The sequence below is a fragment of the Vanessa tameamea genome, chromosome 26 (genome assembly GCF_037043105.1).
Source record: "Vanessa tameamea isolate UH-Manoa-2023 chromosome 26, ilVanTame1 primary haplotype, whole genome shotgun sequence".
NCBI lineage: Eukaryota > Metazoa > Arthropoda > Insecta > Lepidoptera > Nymphalidae > Vanessa > Vanessa tameamea.
The window spans coordinates 5,644,022-5,670,385 of NC_087334.1; the positions used below are offsets into that span (position 1 = coordinate 5,644,022).

At 30.5% G+C, this 26,364-nt stretch overlaps 1 protein-coding gene across 5 annotated transcripts in view; it reads right to left on the reverse strand.

Annotated features, from left to right (window-relative positions):
* Pan (pangolin) overlaps positions 1-26,015 on the reverse strand; it is a 152,626-nt gene extending 126,611 nt beyond the window's left edge. Inside the window, exons 1-2 of one of the 5 annotated variants that reach the window (XM_026629883.2) lie at positions 25,685-26,013; positions 311-775 (exon numbers count right to left, since the gene is read on the reverse strand). In XM_026629883.2, the coding sequence (XP_026485668.1) occupies positions 311-478 (168 nt within the window). In that variant the 5' untranslated portion in view covers positions 479-775; positions 25,685-26,013. Of the gene's footprint in view, positions 1-310; positions 776-25,684 lie in introns of all 5 variants that reach the window. The other 4 variants (XM_026629874.2, XM_026629891.2, XM_064219216.1 and 1 more) reach the window with 4 other exon arrangements.
* Between the last annotated feature and the right edge of the window lie 349 nt (positions 26,016-26,364).

The window sequence follows — 26,364 nt, forward strand, 5'->3', positions numbered from 1 at the left end:
TTGGACGTTGTAGTCAAACTATGTCAAAATAAGAATTGAATTTGATTTTGTTTGTTGACTAGCACTCGTTTAACAACTGATTCTTCACACATAACAAAAGAGACTCTGAAGGTTTTGTATCGTAACGGTTTTTTTTAATCCAAAGTTAATAATTCGTTAATATTATTGCATTTACAGAAGACAGAACTTATTAACCTACTCAGGCGAGTAATTAATACGATGGTATGTGATTATGGCGAGGAACTATCAAAAATAATAAAATCATAAATTTGATCAAATACTTAATTGTTTACATTGATTAAACACTCACCTCACTTTCAGTCCAGTCGATTAGACTAGACTTCTCTTCTAGCAGGTTCTCCGAACTCCTTTTCTCGTCTTCTCCGTCACCCTCGTCTTTGAATACTTTGACCTCGTCCGTGGAGCCCAGGTCGTCGCCGCCCGAGCTCGCTGCTGAACTCGAGTGCGCATGCGGCATTTTCAAGAACCTAACGCCCACACTTCCATTATCCCATTCTTCAACAACACATACTATCTGTCATCCATGACCGAGCACTAAATTGCCATTTTTAAGCTCTATTCAAACGCCCAAATTTGGTCCTTCGAGCCGGATTTCCATAAAAAATCGACGATTGTCTTTATTGTTTTTTTACACTTAAACTATTAGGCAATTGTTTTGTTAACTAAACTAAATGAGATCACAGATAACTTTTGTCAGGTTAAACTTAAAATGCTAAGGCTGAGGTGATCCGTTTCATTTTGCGTTGCATTGGATCTGAAACAAAAGGAAGAAGGATATTAAGAACAATTAAATTACAATTACTGGAAAGCTTTGATTAACATTTTACAGCTAATTGCGTAATCTAAGTCAGCGTTTAAACCTAAATTTAACTTTTAATTCACCGCATCGTACCTCTATATCAGGTCAAGTTGCCTGTCAAGCACTCGTCAAGACTCTGGCCTCGAGCCAAGAACTCAGAAAACCTTGCGATACTAAACATTATATTGGCTTTAAAACGATTTGGTCAAAGACGAACGTTTTTAGACAACACATATATGAATACAACCGAAAACCACAATTGAATTCGTTATAATTAAATGTATTTCGTATACATAAATAAAATGAACGAGCGCTTATAGGATAAATTTTGAATTTTCGGCATTTATTCATTTTATAGAAAATATATCTAAGACATTTGAGGATTCAAATCACTATTGAACCAAATCTCTTTTACAGTTAGCAATATTCAACCCCCCTATTAAAGCCCCTCTACCCAATAATTATGGCGTCGAATTTAAATACAACTGCACATTTACATGCATAACTCTCTTCAAACGTGTCGGCCACATTATTCATATGACACCTCTCTACATACCAATATGACAAATGCATTATCTGTACGATGCGCACACGCAGTCATAGGCACAGCGGTGATCGACATAACTATCACTTTAAAAACCTATGAAAAGATTAACTCTTTTTTGACTCGTGGTTGGATTGTTTAATATGATGATCAAATATATAATATACCATATTAACGAATTTCAAGAATATTTCATTAACATGTACATGATAAAAGCGTTAATTCAAGATGCGCAGGCGCAGCTTCGTCGTACTTAAATTATGATCTCAGATAATGCATACAATTAGGCTCAATTTGGACGTTGTCCAAAATATTATAGGAACGAATTAACATATTATTTCGTTTAATTGTACACATTTTTTTAAATATTTGAAAAGTGTGTTAATAACAGTATATCGCCCTTTAATATGTATTTCTATTTTAATAATAATCGTTTTCAAAGAAATATTAATTTATGTATTACATACATACATATAAAGATGTTCGTTTCTTATTCCAACGTGAACTAATTTTATATTAGAAAACGATTGAATATGTAATACAATTTTACTCGTGTATTTACGGTTATAGTACCATGAAATTGTTTTTTTTTTTATTATTTAAAACACTTGGTATTCTGTTAAATTCCACGTGGTAGTTAAGTTCAGACGTGATCGTTACCAAACCTTTACCAGTAACCAGTAAGCTTTGAACGCCATAATTCACGGTTTTCCTGGCGCCTATTTTATCGTGATTGGAATTATAAGTATTGTCGTTGACCCTTAGTGGAGCCCTAATGGGAGTTCTATTACATTTTGTTTCTATTGAAATTGTATTTGAGCAACAAAATTATATAAGCACATAGTTTTCAAGTATTATAAAATAAAGTTTCAAAGGATATTATAGGTACTTTTATTTTTGTTTATGGTTCTTATTGGTATTCTTCTGTTAATGGAAAGATTACATTGCTTATTCATTTATGCTGTTTCACGGAATGTAGAATAATATATTTCAGATGAAAAAAAAATTCTTAACTTATGCAGTGTGCGAAAATTTTCTATCTACGACATTTAGACTAAAATCTACGTGTTCTGTTAAAAATGTCATATTATCAAGGTTTAGGAACTAACATAATTAAAATAAATTAATATTATAATATATGATAAGAATAATTAAAAGAGTGAGGACGATTGTAAATGAACATCATAAATTGGTCTCTAAATAGTACGCAAGCATATACACCTAAGAGGTCAACGTAAACTAGTTAATATGTGTTTGTTTTGTTCATGCTGTTATTTATCTATTATAGAAATCTAGATCAATAGATGTATCTATAACGTCGATTTCGCTTTAATTCAACTGACATTTGTCAACATCTCATTCATATGGTGTTGAAATCGCATCGTTACAAAATAAAAATATCAATTTCAATATTTATAGTTATTTCTCATTCTTAATTGGTTCTCATCAATAAACTTGGTCTTAATTTAAATTAATATATGTAATATTTTTGATTATAGAAACGATAGTGTTCTGATAAGAATTATTTGTCTGTGATATAATCTAGTATTTTGCGTGCCTTATCCATTTAAATAACGTATCATTATTTATTTGTCTGTCTCGTTAAAGTCATCGTAGTTTAGAAGGCTGCCCATCCTCAATAAAACATTGTCATTTTCTACATGCAAATTCTCAGTAGTTGCAAGAAGTTTGCAGTGCTACTCGTTCGTGCCTCAGAAAACACGAAAATTTTTAATCCATTGGCTAAGTTCTCTCTCATAATCACAGATTGCAATGGAATAGAGTTGGCGTTTGTGATCTCGTCAGTGTTATTTGTCTTAGGCTCAGACGGCTGTTTATGAATGCCATGGCAATTTTTCCAGAAGGGATTATTATATTTAGAAAAAAATTATACTCGTCACTTTAACGAGGACGCCATGTTTAGTATTTTTATAATATTACCTCAGCGTATAATAATTACTTTTACACGGTATATTAGCACATTATTATATATATACACGTGGGAGGCAATTCGTACTGGATTATAATTACATTTTAAATTTGACACATTGCAATTATTTTTAATATGCATTATGCTGAAGGAGCCAGGAGATGGATATACTTTCCTTCCCCTGGAATAAGAGGCGTCTAAGCCTCGATTTAGGACTCATTTTGAGGACTCCTTTTCATACCTATTAACTAATCCCAGCTTCGAACATATACGATCCGCTAGACGGAAATTATTATGAAATAATTTTGATAAACTAAAACACGAAAATAATTCGTTTATCATTATCGTTTTATCGTACAGGTCTATATTATGTGCTACGTTCAAATCTATTCATCAGTTTAGCGTATCATAGTATCATATATTCAAACACACAACCGTATAAATAATATATCTAAATGAAACATTGCAATAGCAACGTTAGAGAAAACTTAAGATATATAAAGTATATCATGAAAAATAACTACTGTACACATTAATTAAATTAAATACAGATTATTTATGATGTATTAAAAACAAAAAAAAAACGAACAAAGCTGACTGTATAACATAAACGTGGACAGAATTTATCATAAATATAACTAGACTCCTTATATATTTTATTGCTACTTTTAATTACAATATTATCACTGTTTATGAACCACAATAGAATTTACAAACCGTAAACTTAATTACTTCTGTATAATAACACATGTTTATTTAACCGATTATAGGCTGTCCGTGCTTAGATATAAAGAATAAAATTCTATATGACTTAAATAACAAAAATTCCTATATTTCCTCTATTACTGCGCTCATCTTATTTTATATGTATCTCAAATAATAGTTTTAAAACCTCTTTATTATATACGATGGAAATTATTTGTTAGATTAATTACTCGTATATTTGAAGTAATAACACTTCATACTATATAAAAACTTATCAAGAAATCTGATGAAATATATAACGACTTAATAACGTTAACCTTACGCCGTTTTAATTGCCCAGTAACGCCACAAAGCAGGTAATACTGAGGGTTGTTTTTAAAATTGAAACCCTGATCATTGATACGAGCGATACAATATAAATGCAAATGTAACTGTGTCTGTCTGTTGCTCTTTCAAACGGCCAAACCAATGAAATTTGCTATGCCGCAAACTCTAACTCCAAGAAAGGTCATAAGGTACGTTTTTTATACCTAATACGTAACAACCAAATTCATAAACGCGAGCGAAGCCCGGGCGACTAGTTGTAAATATTATACAGTAATTAAGTGCTAAATTCATAAATTTATTGAGTACAGACCGCAGAATGATTTAAATGGAATAAAATTAGTAGGTTACATATTGTTAGAAATATTCATTTAACCTAAGTACATCCTCGTACGTTCAAGCTTAGTACATACGAATAATTTATTTATTAATTTTAAAGACCACCAACAAAACAAACCGATACAAACCTAAGGGCTCACATAGCAATATTTGTAGAAGCTCATTACAGGCGACACGTTCAAAATTTCAGGATTACTTAGTGATAGTTTCGCTTAAAATAGTTCCGAATGGCGATTCAAAAGTGCTTGTATAAAGTATATTTCGATTTGATTTACCAACAATAATAATAGACAAGTCATTCGTTTGGGATGAATGTTTACAATTAAATTTAGATATTAGTCTTATGCTGATATGTAAAAATATTAGAATTTTATAAACTAGTATATTTATTGTTCTTATTATAGAGAATATACTTGCCGTATCACGCTGTGAGACGGACTTTAAATACGCTGTTATAAAAGCTCCTTTTCGTTGACTATATTCATTATTCGTATGTGGCAAGATTGTTCCGTTTGGATGTGCTGTTACTCCGCCAATTGTATAGCGCTATTAAAAGCTAATCTACAGCACTGAGTTGACTGTGATCGGTATATATAAATAAACTGAAATGAAAATATCAGAGACAGTGTTTCTATGCAATACTAAAGTTTAAGTTGTAGTAGAATGAATATTATACTCGTATGTATTTCAAAATCGCTCCGTACATCCAGTGGATGACGAACCTTAAATAACAATGGTATGAGATAGAAAGGACATTAGCAACGCAAAACTATTGCAGTATATCAAATGTGTGATCCATCATTAGGACCTACGGTTAGATATTCGATGCATATCTGCGGTATGGATGTATGTTGCGTTTATTGTGATGAGATGATTTCAATTTAGATTGCACACTTTATAAACATTACGTTTATTATTCGACGTCTATCTTTATAAGGAAATGTACTCACTAAGAAATTTTGCGTGTTGTGTAGAATTATTGTATTCTAAACTCTCGTCTCGGGACAATTTTATATGTATTCGATTATGATGACAAATTTGAGTGCATCAAGAACGCATCGACTCACTGTACTTTACGTTTATTATCCTAAGAGTGTTCCTCTTATCTGCCAAGCTGAACATTTGTACACGCTGCTGGTAAACGTACAATAGATAAAATACTTGTTTTTGTGCTTTGTATTTGACAAAATGAAAGAGACTCGTTTCAACATTACATAACATAACTTTAACAGCCTGTAAATTTCCCATAGCTGGGATAAGGCCTTCTCTCTAATGGATACACATGTGGCAGAATTTCGTTGAAATTAGACACATGCAGGTTTCCTCACGATGTTTTCCTTCGCCGCCGAGCACGAAATGAATTATAAACACAAATTAAGCACATGAAAAATTCAGTGGTGCTTACCCATCTCGTTTCTCAGACTCATTTCGAATCTTTTCAATTACAATATTCAGTGCAGTTTGCCAATATTTTTTGTAACGTTAACCATTATATATTAGCATGATTTAGTGATCGTAAACGAGATAGCTCGATAGTAAAATGTGAAATTGTAAATGGCAATACTATGGCATTGTAATGGGATACCGTGGGTGTCAGTTTTATGGATGTTTTTACGAGTTAACGTGTTAAGGCTGGATTGAATGTGGAAGGTAGGTATTGTTTTGATTTTTTTTATTATGTATTTAAGTCTATTTAAAGATACTGTGGTTTTCTTTTCTGTTCCAAAATAATATGAAAGTTCAAAAGAATTAGAAAATCATCGAACGCTTTAGCGCTATGCTATGGCTGCTGCGCGTGATCAGCACTTTTGCTCGACGTTCTTGCGTCGCACCGGACGGCAATGAAAAATGCCGGACCGGACCGAACCGGACGGCAAGGCAAAGTAGATCAATGAACTTATTATTGAAGTGTAATCTATACTAATATTATAAAGGTGAAACTGTCCTGTCTGTCAGTCTGCCTGTTACACCTTCAAAGCCAAACCATTTCACTGAATTTGATATAATTTGGTAAGAGGCAAGCTTGAACCGACCAACTGCTGAAACGCAAGCGGAAACACGGGCGACAACTGGTCTAAAATATATTCTTGGAAAGACTACAAAAAGTTGTGGTATAATATGATCTAAATATATCAAGTTATTGAAAAAAGCTTCAGTATTTTAAGTACCTTTGACGTAGTAAGCTATTAAATTTTTGTTTAAAATAAAATGAAACATCTATTTCGGATCGTTTCTTAAGAGACTTTTAATAATATCGCTTTAGTTTTAAAATTTTATATGTTTTTTTTATTTTGTCACATTATAAATTTAATAAATAATGGCCGAAACATATTGATAGATAATCATAAATTTCGTTGAAACTTAAATGTTTATTGCTTTTAAAACGTTATTTAAACGGAATCTATATTTACATATACGCACTATGCTCCGAGGAGCCGAGATAGTCCACTGACTAGAGCACGTAAACCTACACCGAAGACATAAAATAAAAAAAGTACAGTAAATAATAAAAGTACCAATGAAGAAATCACAACTTTGTGGTACGCTTAATTAAATGCAATTATTTATCGAATTATTATTTCAAGATATAAATATATTACAATAAATTTAACTGTATTTTTTGGTCAGCAATGAGATCAATTTAGATCGATTTTATCGTAACAATACAAATTTCGTATAATTTATTAATATAATGAATAAAATGCTCTTTACTTAAAATTAAAAGGAGAAAATTCCAATAAAAATCCCATTCTTTCAATCAATATTCCTCTGTTTACGCGATTTTCTTAAACGAATTAGCTAATTTCCTCGTAATTTTTATATCGGTAAAGATTCTTGGAACAGAGCCAGCTTTTAAATTCCTTTCAAGTTAATAATTTAGTGGTAGTTTGAACGAGTGTTTTATGTTTATTATATTTATCAATTTTTTTTAAACTAAAAACGTCATAATTCTTCTTTTTATTAGCGAAAATTATTTATTATTTAATGGAGAAAACATGTTCTTGACGTATAGATTAAAGTTTTAAAATTAACTAGCTGCTCCGCGCGGCCCCACCCGCGTTATTCGCTCTGCTCCGACATTGTGATTGTGTGTGGTGTGATGATTGTGATGTCAAACAATCTCCTCAAGTTTATACTTAATATTCATAAAGATTTCACAAACTAATCAATGATATTATTCGTGTACTTTCTTACGAAATATCGCCTCCAAAAAATATACAAATCATTACTAATTAAAATCAATATATAGATACTTTAAAACACGCTTTGTATGGCTTCAATAAATGCCAATATGAATTGCATAACTCGGAAATTAGTTTTTATATATTTCTAATAAATGTCGAAAGGATTTCTTTGAAAGTACGAGTATGTATAAATCAGATGATATCAAAATAAGGAATATTTTATAAAGCTACTAGGAAAAACTTCCACTTTCGGCTCATTTGTTCCGCTTACTGAGTTAATTCGACGAGTCCCAATTGACGAAAGCGGTCTTAGTGTTTTAGTTTTCTTAACTTATCCAACCACATAGACTTCTGATTTTTACAAAGTTAAATAAAATATGACGCTGCATTAAATAATTTAAACAATAGAAAAAATAATAAGCTGATTTCGATCACGAAGCGCACTCGAACATTATATTCTCGACCATCCACGATTATTTTTTATTACACTATTATTTTTTACACGCAATATTTTTTCTGCTTGTATATATGTATATACCTATATATTTATATTCATTATGTAATTATACTAATAGATAAGATACATCTTGTTTACAAGTTATCCCCTTAATATAGTGCAAATAGGAAGTTATTTATATTCATATATGGACGCATGCACTCTACACATACTATATTTGTAACCCATTAGCAATATCTGCATCGTATCTGGCACTATACTAATTAATTTTTTTTATTTTATTTGGCTGTATGATCGAGAGTCTGTGCCTATATAATTTGGCTGCTGACAATTTCCTTTGATACTTTTTTTGTGCTTGGTTGGCACTACTAATAGACATTATACTAAGAATTAAATTGATATTGATAGTTTTTTGTTACGTTGTTGTTTTTTTTTGTTTATTGAATTCTAGATAGAATTATATTTCGCGCTTGATTTAAATCTTAATCTAATTGATAGGCATTTGTTATAAATTACGAGGTCAATCATTACTCTTTTTGTTCAAATTAAGATTAATTTGAACTTGGCAAGAGAATACTTTCATTTAAAAAAAAAGAAAAATATCCACGCCATTATGTACAGAAGCTTTAGTACGTCCTGTATAAAATGCAAATCAGTTCATACAAAGTATCTTGACTTAAAAGGTTTGTGCATGTTTGAACGTAGCTTATACATAATAGACAGCTACATCACTTCATGCATCATATACTCATATAAACATAAAAGACTTGATTGTGCCTTGACCACTGATATAATTAATAGTCCCTTTCCTTTGTATTTAGGTCTAATTTATTTTTTAATCTTTGATTATTAATAGTTGCATCTGTGATTTTAAAACTTATCATCTTTATTTTATCTAGGTTGAATTTAAATAATTTATTAAACCTATTATTTCCTATAACAAATGATATATTACAATAAATTTAATTTATTAGAGCATCTGTAGTCAGCACCGTTGTAATAAGCCCAATTTCCTCTTTCTTTAATCAAAAAAGAGAGGTAAACTTGAGAAAAAGAAAACATGCTCATTTTTAGTCAAAGGCGAACATAAAACACAACATGTATGTATAAGTGATAAGGCTGTCTATATGCTGTGTCGTTAACGAAGAAGACTTCGTAGTTAGGATGCAAATTTAAAACGTATGGTTGCACGCAACCAAATCACGTCACGCATTCACGTCCGCTGCTTATCCGTAATGTAGCTACAAATAATTTTGATAATCCACATCATTTTGATTTAATCAACTGCCAATTGTGATAACATTTGTTCCAATAGTCTAAGAGTTACGACAATTTTATTGTTTTTGTTGTAAAATTTATTTCAAGTAAGGTAAATTTTACTATGAAAGTTATATGATTGCTTTAAATGTCAAAAGATATCTGAAAAAAAAATACTATAGTAAGTATACTAAGTTACTTGTAACAACAGAGTACTTAAAACTGATTTTTAATTTGTAATCTAAATATAATCATAAATATTTATACTGATAACAAAGGACACTAAGACAACGTAATAGGTATTAAGCAAAAAAAACATACATTGCTATTTTATCGTAAAATAAATATTTGAAAAAAAATTCAATTTTCAAAATTCAATGTATCTGCGTTTTTTTCAAATATAATTATATTGACAGAACGACAAACACTGTGTAACTATTTAGCATTTCAAAAAAGTATTTATAATATTACTAACGAATACACATCTTCGTATAATGTAAATAAAAATTAATGATACACAGTATAAAGGAATCTGAAATATATTTTATTATTTAAAAGCGAAATATACATAATTAAATAAGGCAATAAACTACAATCCCGATCGGTTTTCTCTTCAGCTGTCACGTATTGCAAATGCGACGCGTCCGACCACTCCGGCAGTTAACATGCTAATATCAATCTACTGAACCAGTCTGAGAAACTACCCACATGCTGTTCGATAAAATTGTTTTATGTTAATCGTTTAAATTATTTATTATTGTATTAAAACGCGATTTTATTTAAATACCTTATATTATAAATGCGATTGTGTACGTCCATCACGCCTGAACGACACAACGAATTTTAGCAAAATTAAGTTCAGAAGTTATGTATACGAGTACGCGTATCGATTTTTTATTATAAAATAAATCGCACGAACCGATAACAGTTGGTTTTAAAATAGCTATAAGGGTGTATCGTATCATGTTCTGTAAATGTCACAGTACTGTCACAGTAAAGGAGCTCCAAATCTATTGACGTCTCGCTAATACCCGGCTTGAGTCGCAATGCCTATTGTGCAAATAATTACTTAATACGACTCGCACTCCACCATTTGTACGTCAGTAGTAATTCCAGAAACCTTTAAGTAAGTGCCAACTCTACAATGTATCAACTTAATCGCATGAAAGATGCGCAAACGCATAGGATAATATGGAAGACAATCAATTACTTTTCAATATAAAAAATAACAACATATTTTTTTTATATTAAGCGTATGGCATTCTAGAAAAAGAAACGCATACTGCTTCGATTAATTATGTCACGGTAATTTTATTATACGAATTAAGTGTCTAAACGATAAAACTTCGAGGATAAAATGAAAGAAAAATCATTTATTTAATAATTTAAGTGATTATTGATGTCTTTGTAATATAACAATATGGAGGAAGCTTATTGTAATTATTACTTTAAGCTCTTCTCGTGTCATAAGTATTAGGTGCAGCTTCCTAACGCCTATAAATTACAATGTTGTATTGTCAACTATGTATGCCAAAATAAACCGCAAATACAGTTGCAATGTTTGGACAACATCAATTAAAAATTGAATGCGTTAACAACAATGGACTAGTAAATAGAAGGTATTCTCTAAACATTTCCATGTAAACATTTCTATTCTACGTTCAACAAATTCGAACTTCATTCGAATGCAAACTGTGAAATTTTAATGTCATTTATGTAGTTGACGTTTTATTGAATACAGAAATTATATATGTTTAGTAGAATTATGTCTGTTCTTGAGATATAATTAATTAATTTAGATTACGAAGTTTAACATATCGACTGTCTGTCTGTGGCAGTAAATTCAAAGCGATATACCGAATTTGGATTTTATCGAATACGAGTGTGGCGTCAAAAATGAATTGGTCGATAAAATTGAACTGAATCGAATATTTATATATTTTTTTTACCCTAAATAATGACCTGGTCTCTGTGCAAATAATTTTATAATAATATAAAGAAGTAATACTTACCCAGCTACGAACCAACGGCAAAGAATAATTTGATAAAAAAATATATTTTGAAAATTTAAAAAACTACATAGAACGATTTTTCTGTATTAACTCATCATGTCAAATCAAACCAGAACAAAATCTCGCCACAGTCACAAACAAAGACACACATATTTTTGTCCCATATTAGTCTTAAAATTACATATTATATATATAAGTGTACAAATACATAATTGTATCAACCTCTATTAATTATATACTGTAACACAATGTAAATAATTGAATTGTTTTCGGCTATTGGATATAGGTATTTTGTAGACTAGAGAACACGCATGCGCAGTCAAGCACGCACTGTAGGTACCAAATTCACTAATGTTAATTGGGTATGAATTATATTCATTGTAAATATTCATAATTTTTTGTGGAAAAAGTTTAAATAATGGTCTTTATATAAATGATAATAATGCGAACTTTAAATACATATATATACATAACAATTATTTTTATGAATATATAAAACACTGGTTAACTAAAGCGCGTTTTTAAAACAAAACGTCAGAAATCACTAACACAACCAACGTCACTCAGATTACTAATTCGTCACATTCCTATATATAAAAAAACGAACCAAATTCAACCTTATCCCTATACAAATAAGAGTCACACGACATTATACTGCTAGCCCTAATTTCACAAGAACAGAAGCGTCGAATTACGGGTTCGAGTCACGTCGGTATGCGATAAGTAACTAATGTATAATTTATATTTGAAGCACTTGTACACGATAAGGAAGAAACAAGTAAATGTTTTAATGACAGAATAAATAATTTATACGGATTACGACCAATTACGCGGGCAGGGCAATTGTTCATTTAATAAATACATTGATAATAATTTAAATTATAAAAACGTAGGTAAAAAAAAAATATGTACCATGTAAATTATCCGTATGGGTTTGAGTAGTTCACGTTGGGATATCGGGATATCTATGAGATACAATAGACATTAATAAAACTTTCCTTGATGATAAGACTTAGTCTAAACCAGTCTCGGTGTGTGCTATCCATTCTCAGATATTCTAACGTTTCACAGTTTGTTCGTTCGTTAGTTTGTTTGTTCGTCACACAGTTTTTTCACACAATTCCATTTGTACTTTATACGGCATGACTTGATCTGTTTCTGTCATATCCATCGATAAATATTTAATGATTGCTTAAATATTTGTATATTGAATTGTTGAATAAAATTGAAATGAAATTCGTGCGTATTTTCGCAGAAGTTAACATTTTCTGTCTAGCATTCAATTATCCGCTCCGCGGTGTTCCAACGGCGGAAGTTGCAGCTCCCGTGGGTCGTTGCGTGATGTTAAATAGTCTAGATCATCAGTTGAGAGGAAGACAAGCTAAGGCGCAAAAATAGTACTTTTGATAATTTAACAATATAAATACATCGCTGTATCGTTTCCTTTGCTCGGCGTAAATTTTAGTGTTTTTTATATTAATAAATAATCATATAAGTCTTTATCATATGTCATATAACTATATCGAATCGGTCGAGCCCGATTGAAAACAATTCTCACATTTATAACGTTACTAAATCTATGATTAAATTGTTTGAAATCCTTTATGCAAAATGTTTGGTTCATTTGTTATTGGTTCAAATCATGACGCTTGACCCCAATCAATGAGAATCACACTCAAATTATTATATAAAATTAAACACGGAAGGTTATCAAAATTCGCATTGACATCCAACGATTACAGCTGATCACAGATAAACCCGACTTATTTAAAATGTTTACATGTTGTCTGTATGGACTATAATTTAATGAGTTTTTCCGATCTAAGTAATACAACTGATAAAACAGACAGTTTCTTTACACGTGACTTTACAAGAAGTGGTTTCTTCCACAGTTATCGCTTTGGATTCAAAATTTTCTATATTTTATTTAATGTAGAATTGTAGACTTTTAGAAATAGTTAGTTCATTTTCCCTTTTACAAACTTTGATTTGGAATACTTAGTAAGAAGTCCAGAGATAAACTGAATGCCCGGGTCTAAAAAAGTGGATCCATCAGTCCTGCGTCTGACTCCCTTATCGTGTAGAATTATCTCATCGGACGACTATAATGGAATAGGAGGCACCTGTGCTTGCGCAGAAGCATGAGCTATAATATCTCATGAGCAGGTGGACTGATTGGCCGTTGGGCATTAAAATGCTTAAACTAACACGCCAAAGATTGGCCAAATATATTGATCAATTTCTTCAATATTTAGTTTCCTTATTATTACTTCCTAATAACTAAGTTTCGAACTTGGCAAATACCTGTTTTATATTTATAGTATTTAAATAAGACATTAACTAATTAGCGGAATGGGTCAATCAGCACTAATGAAGTCTTGCTTTTTGGGAACTCCGTGCCAAGTCAATACATGTGCGCGTGTTCAGTAGACTATTCGATCATTTCGTATTATGAAACACGAGTTATGACATTAAAACTTTGAGGAAAGATGGCATTTATCTATATTTTTAATGAGTTTTTTTAGTCTCGTTTCTTCCATTACATAAGACAAAAAATATATATAAAGTACCTCATTTCGTTTTGAAAAGGTTTTAGAGCGAATCCCACCAAGTCGTTGTTAATGCTAATCCATAATTTGATAATAAATTAGAAGTAATTAGCTATTGTTGCTAAAATATACACATAATGTTAGAGCCTAGCCAACCGTAGCGTTCAATCACATAGAACTTATATAATTTACAAAAACCGACAGCGAATGTACAGTGAACACAAAAAGTACACCTCATCGTAATAATTCATAAACATACCGCAAACATTTTACTTACACGGCTAAGTATGCTTACAATAGTGATGATTTAATTAGTCATACAAGATTCAGCGGTCACGGTTTGCTAGAGCGTACAGTCATGGGGAAAAGTGAGATAAAATTATAGATATCGCAATGTACATATTGGCGATAAAATATTAACGATTTGTAGATTTTCTTCAGATTTACTTAGTAGTAAGGCTTTGTGCAAGCCCGTCTGGGTAGATACCACCAGATCAACTAATCAGATATTCTGTGGTCAAACAGCAACTCCATAATGGTGGATGTTATGGAATAGTTAATATTTCTTACAGCGCCATGTCTGCGTGCGGTAGTGACCACTTACCATTAGGTGGCCCATTTGCCCGTCCGCCTAGCTATATCATAAAAAGTAGGATAATAGATCAAAGTTCTCGAACTGGTAGATGACTAGACGATTTGCATCATTACCATTTTTGTAGTTTCAATATCGTTATCAATACAAAATGGAATGTCAATACAATAATACACAGATAAAATATACAAAGATTCAATTTTAAAAAATAAAAATAGTGTGATATAATATAACTTTATCTTTATCGTCATATGATATGAGCAATGCAAATACACGTTTGTATATTCGTAACCGCAACAGGGAATACGTTGTAATTATCCTGATTGAAAAAAACAAAAAACATCAACTTTTTTTCAATACGCATTTATTTAGCATTCTATATTCAAATCCAACATTATTATAAAAAAAAAAAACAAAAACCAAAGCACATAGGATTTAAAAAAAAATAATTAATTAAATAAGTAATACGATACTTCCTAACTGTACATACAGATACATTGTAAAAATATTCGCCCAGCATCTTCACCGCCTCCGGCTCACCATTGGCGGTCAATTCTATGTCAACGTGATAATTAAGTATCAATTACTATCCACCTGAATTCCAGTAACTAGACCGCTTGCTGAGCGATAATGTCGCCTGTAGTAATGTCTAGAATTTCATCAGCTGATATATTATTGCAATCCTATTATTGATTAGAAAACAACGCTAAGAAGACGCTGAGTTTTGATAGGATTTTTTATCTGATTAATTTATTATAAACGTGTAATTTTAATATAGTTCTTAAATTAATCTTCTCTATATTATATAAATCTATATTAACAATAAACATATGAAAATAACTATATTAATTGCATGTTCATGGAAGTCTATAATATAACTAATTATTAATTAGATAATTATCAATTATAATAGACAGAAAACACATTTAAACGTAATACAATGTTCTCCTGACCGATATCGGCCTCACGAGTTGTGTGCAAACAGTGCACTCCGTATTCCCTCACTCTTATGAGGGGACGGCAGATCCGACACGACTTGTGAAGCACGGGAGTGTGAACACCGCCAACTTCCACACTCCGGGCTGCTACTGACAAAAATCCAACATAATTTTTATGGGACCGACACGGGCTTGAACCCACCTCGGAATCTACGAGGCAATTCAAATTAATGACAAGTATATTATATCTTTTAAAATCTTGATTTTGTGAGTTTCGTTATCTTCACGATCATAGGGGCTGTACTTATGCCAAGTATAGTTTAATATGTAAAATAATTTACGACGTTTCATATTACATTTGACGCATATGAAGCTGACTCATTGAAAGCCGTATTATAATAAGCTTAAAACAATATTAGAACGAGAAGCAATAAATTATAAATAATAGTGTCCCCACACAATGGACGCTGCCGTCACTTTTTGCCCTGGTCCGTTAGTCGGGAAGGCCAGGTAGTTTGGTTGAACAGGTCTTTTTATAGGACACCTTGGGTTAACTCAAATATAAATTACATATAATGTTGTATATAATAATTTTATAATATACGAGAAAATGATATTCACGCTTGTTACATCAATATTCTAAATTTAAAGCCAGTGAATGAAGCGAAGCCATTTATATTATAAATTAACAATATTATATACTTAAAACCTTATACGAAGCTTAAGATATACTTGGTGGTAGGGCTTTGTCCGAGCCCGTCTGGGTAAGTAACTACAGGCACAAGGGACATAACATCTTAGTTTCCAAGGACGGCTACTTCTTGAAACACCTATATCCACAAAGCGGTGATGACCACTAACAATCAGATTGTTGATGCATATAGAATTATGATTTTAACAAGCTACTTGCTCATCATCAAAATAGATATGTACCTTTTCATAGTCGTCTTCTATTACACATAATAATAATATAATTTGTTTAGTTGTTCGTACGTGATTGAATCACAAACATATAAGTTATTCAAACAACTTTAATTATCAAATCAAAACAAAATATAATTAATTCAAAGAGACTTTCGTGAGCACTTTTCAATCGCCAATTTACAAGATTAAATTGAAACAAACTTACCATCGGTCCGGAAAAGTCAAGATAAAATTAGTGAGGTATTAAAATGGTAATAAACGACTCGTTGATTCTACAAAAGCCTTTAAATAAATGTTGTTAATGAAAATTATGCAAAAGTAACAGATATATGTTAATCTCGGAGGCTGTAAATTGATTAATTTATTGTGAATCATTTTATGATTTAGAACGATATAAAGGCGTCTACATATTGATACTAGTGATTGAAGATACATTTATATTTATAAAAGTAAAATAGAGCCTAAGGTCTACTCCTACTAAGTAAGTCCAGTAGTGGGACTTGTAACGTTTATTCTATCATATGCTCATATAAAGGTTGGTAGACACATGTGGTAAATTTTCATACTTGACACTATAATGATTAACGTGTTCCACTGGGCCATATTGGCTCTACCATATATAAATACAATAATTTTATTATACGAATACACTTGAGTCAATCTAGCATCCAGATGATTAGCAGCATGGCAATTTACACCACATTTGTTAGCGACCTATTATGTCCAGTAGCGCGCAATTATGGAGCTCGCCACGCAATCCTTCCGAAACGAGTTTAAGCGGATAATTCTGAGACAATCGTTCTAAGCCCTTATTGCCTTTACATAGAATATATTTTTAATTTTATCCCTTTATTTTACTAATCATATATTTTATGCGTTTCATTCGGATTATATAAAATCGTAATCGCTTTGAATCAGTAAAATTAGTTTCACAATTTGTTTTACAATAGATGCCCATTGAAAAGTAAATAAACATTTAGTATACATCAAAAACATGTCATTAGGTATGTGATAAGCAGTCTAATCATGCTTTTAAAACATAAACAACCTGGTAGTCTATCGCATTCAACAGTCCAAAAAGCATTACAAATTTTTGTTTTAGTAAAACCATACTTTAACAAAGTCGGATAAGGTTCATTTTCAATTGATTTCGAACTTTCTTTACAGTATAACGTGGTGAGAGGCGAAAACCGGTTAAGATGTGCGTGAGCTCGTTGAGAAAACGATTATTATTATACCTTGGATGTATAAAACTTCGGAATATAAAGTCGATGCTAACTGTCTATATCTTAATGGACATAAATCGTGTTTTTTATCCATATATTTTTTTTAATTAATTTAATTTACAAATATTTAATTAATTTAAAAAGGTAATATTATCTTCAAATAATATTATTAAATTTTAGTAATTAAACTATAAAAAATATTTAGTTGATCAATATATTTACGATAAAATTATACTAATTATGAACGTTCATTAAAAAAAAACATCATTTTAATGTGCGTTGAACTTTGTTTATCTCGTTCGAGCTCATTGCTTGTACCGCACCATATTCAAGATGCAAAACACACCTATACCAATTATTATTATCATATTAAATATACGGTTTCCATATGTCCCGTACAAAAGAGTTAAAATTTTTATTTGCCTTTGCGTCAACCATTTCGGGTTTTATAATGTATTTTTGAGATCAGATGAGGCATTATTGGCCAATGTGTACGTACAATTCTATTTCATTACTAGTAATATATATATAAAAAAAATGTTGAACGAATTTTTTAGATTAGTTTTTTAACGAAATGTCAGCTGTAATGGTTCTTTGCTATTTAAAGAAGGTATGATAGGTATAAGTTTCCTAGAACGAAGTTATTTAAGTAGTGTTACAAGTATGATATGCTATACTAGCTGCTCCGCGCGGTTTTCTCTGCCGCTGTGGATTGTAATGTGATGTTGTATAGTCGTTAACTTTTGTTGAGAAATTGGCTATCTAACGCAACCGATTCTCAATTTGGACTGGTATATTTTCAAACAGACAAAATATTTGGGTGTAATTATATAATAGTATTGATTATATCGAGATGGTATAATCACTATTCTCTATTCTGATTACTTGAAATTTTTCATTCAAAAAATTAAAACTAATATGGTAGATTTGATTTGATTTGCTTTTAAATGTCGTTATAAATTAGAAATTTTAGGGCATTAAAATATAGCCTAAATGTACGTAAATCTGAAAAATTACATTATAACATTTTAGATCACAATTTTGACGGTTGCCTTTTATTACTAGTATTGACATTTATATTAAATGTCCTTGTTTTTCTTTATTTTTATGGTTTATATTATTTATTTGTGCTAAGTATATTGAAGCACGTTATGTTACACCTAACACCTATTCTAATCGAAGAAGATTTTATATTATAAAGACAAACAAACCTTAGATTTACGTATTCCATGTAATTTGGTTATATCGTTAACAGTTCTTGAAAATTCTTTATTATTAATACAATATTATTCCACTTAACTATTTATATCCACTTTAATTTGACATCCAAAATTCCGATAAAAGCTTCGTCGACGTTCAAAACGTCATTTTTTTCGCAAAACCATAATTAATTTATAGATAGATTATTCAAGCCGTCGACCAATGATATGGCGTCAATTCGATGTCAAATGTTATTTATTTGGCTCTAGTCTTATTGATGTTGGAAAGGGCTATAATTTTTTTTAGCATTTAAGCATTCGTTTTAAAGTACTTCTAGTTATTGTTTTTGTGTATCTATTAACTTTATAACTTAGAAAGTTAAATATTTGTATCGTCCGTTTACTCGTAGACTAAAACAGATGAAGTTTTAAATGTCGCCGGAGCCAATACATCATCGAGTCATTATTCATTTGTAAATCAATGACAAAAGTACATACAAAAGGACAAGTCACGCCCTTGTGCAAAAAATCAGTCTTTATTAGCATGCATTTCTTTCAACACACTTTCGAATTTGAACTTTGTATCGTTTCACATAGAGACGACAATCGCTCGAACGAACCAATGGAACAAAAAACTTTTTGTCTCATTTTCTGACTTCGGTCTTTTCTAGGAATGTCCCATTAAATGTCGACTAAACGAAATTTATAACGTTCCGGTCCATATAACCGGTTTTATCAGTCAATTTTACGTGAAGCCACCTCACTAATTTAAAAATAAAAAATATATATAGTATTAAGAAATTTAGATGAGTTCTGACTCGGAGGCTGCTGACGAAAGTAATATTAGACACCGATTCATGTTTCACTTTGAACTTGCTTTGCTAAAACAGAACATATGGACAGGACGGTGGTCTTGATTACAATATATGTTCTTCTTTGTTTGTGTGCGTAATAAAGTTTTTCTTGGAAGATTATAAACTTAAATGCAACTGCGTAGACCCTACTAATATGTAAGGTGGCAAAATGGGATTAATTCCATGCAACATAAATAATTGGAACTTTATGAGAGAATGTTTGCGTGGAAATGTTCTAGTACTTTCTACACTGACAATATTTAAAAAAAATATCGAATGTATCGTGTTATTCGTAAAAGTAATGGTATATTAAAATTATTTTGAATTTGGAAATGTCAACTCATACAAGAATGAAACGCATTCGTTTTTTATCTAGTAGTAAAAATAGCACGTTTTTTTGTTCAACTTGCACGTCCCGTACGATTCACGGTAGTGTGACAAGTACGGCCAACAACAAAAGAATTATATTTGAATATTAGACTGTATGGTATGGTAATCATAAAAGATTAACAACCATGAGAACTCGGATCTATAAGTCGAAATCGATTTAAATTCAAAAAACGAATCGATTCTCTGGACGACATATCGAAATACTTTTATAGAATTTTAATCTTTATAGCGATTATAATAAAAACCAATGAGGTTGTATATATATATCGAATACACTCGGTTTAAAGGTTTTAACTGCATTCAAATCTCATTAGAATGATTTCTCAGATCTGTGATAAGATGTTTTACATTTTAAACGAAAAGTATTTAAATAAATCTTATGTTGCTTTATATTTATGTATTAAAATTCTATTCGTGCAAAAATAATACGTACGGTATGTATTCAAAAAGGATTTAATTTATTTCTGCCAACACATTTGTTTTTCAATACATAATAATACTGGCTATGTTTCAAAATATAAAGAAACTTTAATAGAGATATACTTTTTAAATTAAAAGAGATTTGTGTTTCTGTTAAAACCGCTAACCCTTGCCCTTTATGTAATAAAAAAAAGGTTTTGATTGTTATGTATAATAATTTAATAATATATATTTACTTTTCTGTTCACTTATTAGTCATGTCGCTTTGAGTGCAAAGAATTGATTTTTCAAAATTGTCGTCTAAAAAATTCCAAAGACGAAAATTGAATCTATATATATAATAATAAAAACCAGTCCCTGTACTAAAATAAATCTAATATACTTTAGAATGTACAAGATTCTATCACATCATTATGTGAATGTACTAAAAACGTTTAGTCATGGAGCGACATTAGTTGCACAAGTCGAAAACGCATTCAGTATGCTGCGTGTGAGCATTAAACAACACGAGCGTATTAGCATTCTTAACTCTCGCTTAGGTTCTCATAGCCAAGCACGCGTTTATATGTCCAAGTTAACTAAAACTAAATGAACCAACTATTTTAGTTAAGTAACAGTTTTCAGTATTTTTGTGTTCCGGTTTGAAGGGTGAGCGAGCCAGTGTAACTGTAGGCACAAGGAACATAACATCTTAGTTCCAAGGTTGGTGGCGCATTGGCGATGTAAGGATCGATTAATATTTCTTATAGCGCCATTGTCTATGGGCGGTGATGACCACTAACCATCAGGTGGAACTTGTGCTCGTCCGCCAATCAATGCCATAAAAAAAGTAATTTACCGCCAGCTTAAAACGTTTAACTTTTTTCATGTTTATTTAAATAGATAAAGTATTCGGTTTACAACTATTTATATTGTTGTTAATAAGATTGAGAGGATAGTAACTTTTACGATACTTTAGCATTGTTTGTTTTGTTTGTTTGTTTTACGCAGTACTTGTTGCTGATCTTTTATGCGTACTGTATTCACTTGTATTTATTCTTAACTTTGACTTTTGACTGACTATGACTTTTTTGTTTCATATTCTTTAATTATTTGAATAATACAATTAATGAGCATTTGAAAAGTAATTAATAACAACAGATATCAAAATATACTAAATTAAAAAGTTAAGGAAGGAATAAACATCCTTTTTAAATGAAAGATTATTAAAATATTTATCTATATCAATCTAACAGACATCATTAAAACTATTAATTAAAGAAATGTAGAATCCATTGTCTATGCTAATTTTTGACAGCACCCGATTTATAACAGCCATTGCTAGTTTTGAGTAAGATATAAAAAAATAAATAAGTTAATTAAACGGCAGTATTGCGGAGCGTAGGAAATTCGATTATATGAATAATTCATTCGAGATAACGACCAAAATAAGACGATTGTTCGCTTCTGAGAAAGAAACGTTGCGTTTATTTTTCGTAGTATGGAAGATGATGTAGACTTTAGAGTAACATTGGATTTCATTTTTTATATTTTTTCCTTTATCTTTTATTTGGGGGTGAATTGTTATTATACATTTAACTCGATTACGCAATATCTCTCACTTATTAACTAGGTAAAAATCGTTAATTGTATAATAACACTACTAGAACTAAGTGTAACGAGACAAAATATACATCATCAAAAAAAAAATTGCCACATTATACCTAAAATATAATACCAGTATCATTTTACCGTTTTGCATTTTATTAATAATATCGAGTCTAAGAAACTATAGATTGTAATGACGTTTTTACTATAACAGTTATATACAATCAGATCATAGAACTTATAACTTAGATATAATAATAATTAGACTCAATGTTACTGACATGAACTAAGCTGAGCTTTTGTATATCGTGTATATTTTCTTTATTTTTTTTTTAAATTATATTTTAGTGGAGCTATGGCCGAACATTTACTTCCTTTGCTATACTAAATTTATAAAAATATGTACACTGACATTATTGTAACATGTAGTTGAAACAGTAAACAATTTCAACTTTATTTTTTATATCAATAAATAAATCATATTACGAGCAATATGGGTTCAATTTTAATAATTTATTTTATATTCCCATTTTAAACGCCCAGCTGACATTGCGGGTACTTCACACGTAATAATAATATATTGTAATAAAATTCTCATAGCATATACACGCAGCGGAATATTTTAGTTTTTATAGCTTTATTTCCTAGAATGGCTTTAATACATTTACCTGTGCATTTTTTAACAAAAGGCATTATTTTTACTTTTTAAACACAAATAAGGTCGAAACTTCAAATTACATATATATTATTATATCCAGTATACATAGCTTATGTGTACTGAAAGACACACTACTCGCCTTTGTTTAAGACACATTATTCTTGGTTAATTTATAATCTGGCAATAATGGTATTAAATGTATTTATTTATATTTACGATAATAAACCTTATTGAATGCATTTTTTAATTTCACCAAATGAAGCGGACATTGGAGGGAAAATTTTCCCGCGTTTACCGTCGGATTTCCCGCGTAAATCGCATTAGAAGACTTTATATACGTATAATAATGTTTATTAAACAATAATAAATATTACAGTACAGTTAGATCTGTGCCTCTCAAACAAGTTTTATAAAAAGTGCATTATATTTATTCTCATTTAATTAAATGTTATTAGTGACATCGTAATGACTGCCTACTACGAACGAAATAAATTTATTACTCACGATTGTCTAAAACTGGCATTATATTATTATAATCTAGTTAAACATTATTAAAAGACACATATATTAATATCTTTATACATGGTGAAAATACATTAAAGTTTTTTACGAATAACATGATAAGTGATAACGTATAATTTTGTTATATTAAAAAAAAACTTTGATGTTGTTTATGGGTATTCAACTTTTTTTTTATAAAGCAGGTGCATACACTATTTCGTTTATTAGGAATTGAAGAAAAAATATGTCACAGTAATTGTCATTGTCATCGGTTTAATTAAGGCGGGGTCCATTTCGAATCGAATGAAAAAGTAAATATTTTTACTATTATATATTTAAGGAGAAAAAAATTGATCGAAATACAAACATGTGCTTATAACTGAGATGGTCGTTTGTTATCTCGTTACTTTTTATTCCAAGACAATAAATAAACTTTTTAGATAGTAAGTTATTAACCATTTTACTAGGTAACCAAATATTTAAAACAAATATTTTCAGTTTTAGCGCTTCTGGATTCCATATTAATATACCTACCTAATACAAAAAGTCATATAATGATAGACTAAAATCTTTTTGTCTTCTATATTTTGCAAATACTTAAATAAGCTGTTTGAAATTATGAAATAGATATTTTTTATAAACGACCAATCCAATTAGATTTAGACTATAATTTAATATGAAACGTATATATTTTTAAAAATATAATCTATAGTAGTTTTTCGTTACAAGGCGTGATAGATATATTTTTTATAATAATGTTTTATTCTAGCTTCATAAATGCCTTCCGTATGTTGACATAATAATCATGTCAATGATTTCAACGCTCTAGTTAGTATGAATATATATAATAATAAGGTAATAGAAAAACTTAGGCTACATAGTTTTTTTTAATTCATTATCTTACTTTAAAAGTAGTCTTAACTTATGAGACTCATGGCAGATAAAAATAACGTCTTCGAGTAATTAGAGTTAATTTTCGTTATTTATCCGATCCGATTTCATTTTATTGTTTGGGAGCGCTATAAATCAATATTTAATTTAAATTTAATTATGTATTAATAAATTTTAGTCAATAAAGTTTAGTGTTTAGACATAATAAATTATGTAAACAGATATAAATAAGAAGAATTTTGTAAAAAAAATAGTTGTGAATTGAAAAAGTCGTTATATTTTCGCGCTATAAATTTTATGTCTGTTTAGCGTTCTTTTAGGTTATATCAAAAATCCGTTTCCGACGGTAACTCATTTCTATTAATATGCTTTTTCTTAAATAACTGATTTAATTAAACATTTTCATTGAAATATAATAAAACCATGTCAAAATTTTACATCACATTTATTTAAAAAAAAAGCTTAATATTGACGTTACATTCGGCCATAAAATTGTTACAAAACATTTAATTTGTTTGTATTGATTGTTTCTTTGAGCTTGGAAGCAATTTAAATCATTAGTCTTTCTAATTATTTTTTTTTTGGTTCCATGTTGACAACTAGATTTGGAATGCAGCAATTGGTTCATTATGAACACATATACCAAAACATCTATTATTTTGATTAAAACATCGGATTATTATAAGTGTCATTTGTTTCTATTTATGGATGATAAGGAAATTTTACTTTAAACTTTATTTATAGTTAAAAAATCGTTTCTACCCGAGTTCTTTATCTGTGACATTTAAAGATATAACAAACGCAAGTCATGTTACAGATATTACAAGAACGTTAGTTAACAAAACTTTTTAATGCGTTTCGAAAGTTTTTATGACTCTTTTGTTTCATAAATTTTACAGAAAACAGCAGTTTAAAGTGAGAATGACATTGTTTAACTGTCTAGTTACCTTATCTACTTTCATAAAGTTTTAAAACATTTTTTATAATAATTTAAATATCTGCGTCAGTCACAGGATGTTCGAATCGGTTAAGAATACTTGGCAAGTGTACTGAAGCGGTCGAATGTATGCAAAGTTCGTATTACGCGCTGCGATCACTTCATCGAAGCCGATAACTTATTTAATTACATTATAAATTACACGACACACTTCCCGGGCCACTGATAACACGAATCGACGGCGCCGTATGCACATAAAACGCGAATAACTACAGATGTGACTAGAAAACTATATTATGTACTTGAAAACCAACCGCCGAGTGCGATCTTAAGCCCGGCGACTGTACGCGCTAATCATAAATAAGCAACCGGTGGACTCAGGAGCGAATTGATGGGACAGCGACCCCTTAAAACACTGATGGACCATAATTAATCGAGCACATACCTAAACACGACGGGCATGGCGTTGTCCACGCGCCGCGAACTCCAAAACACGTTTAAAAACGCACTTCGTTTAACACAACACGCACGTTACATTCTCGTTATCACACACTGTTGTCGCTTGTTGCACTCGCGATGCACGTAATGTGGTACACTCATTATTTTGTTTATCGCCGGCAGTTTGGTCGTATGAGCGATCAGAGAGCGTGAAACGAACCACGACCGACCGAGCTCCGCGAGTCTACTGCAAACAACAATGGTGCGTCGCGCGCGAGAACGAACCGACACTCACACTACGATATGAACACTCACACGAAGACAGCGATCGTGCACCGACGTGCGCATATAAAAAACCAACGATCGGTATGCAGACGTTCGGTTTGAGCAGGTCCTCGGCTTGACGCTGTTTTCGTCTGCGGTTCGGGGTGGTCAGATATGCTATTAAAATTTCCTTATGTATTTTACTTTTGAAATATGTGAATGCAGTAATTTTACTATCATAATATTAAAAATATCAAGTTCTCCTAGTTATATAATAACAAAAATATTATTTTATTAATATTAACGTCAATATTTTTCTTTTTGTTAATTTCTAATTAATACAAATTTCGCATAAATAGAATTTATAAGAAAATGCAAATATTTATCAAAATAATAATTTTCAAATTTTACGTATAACCCCAG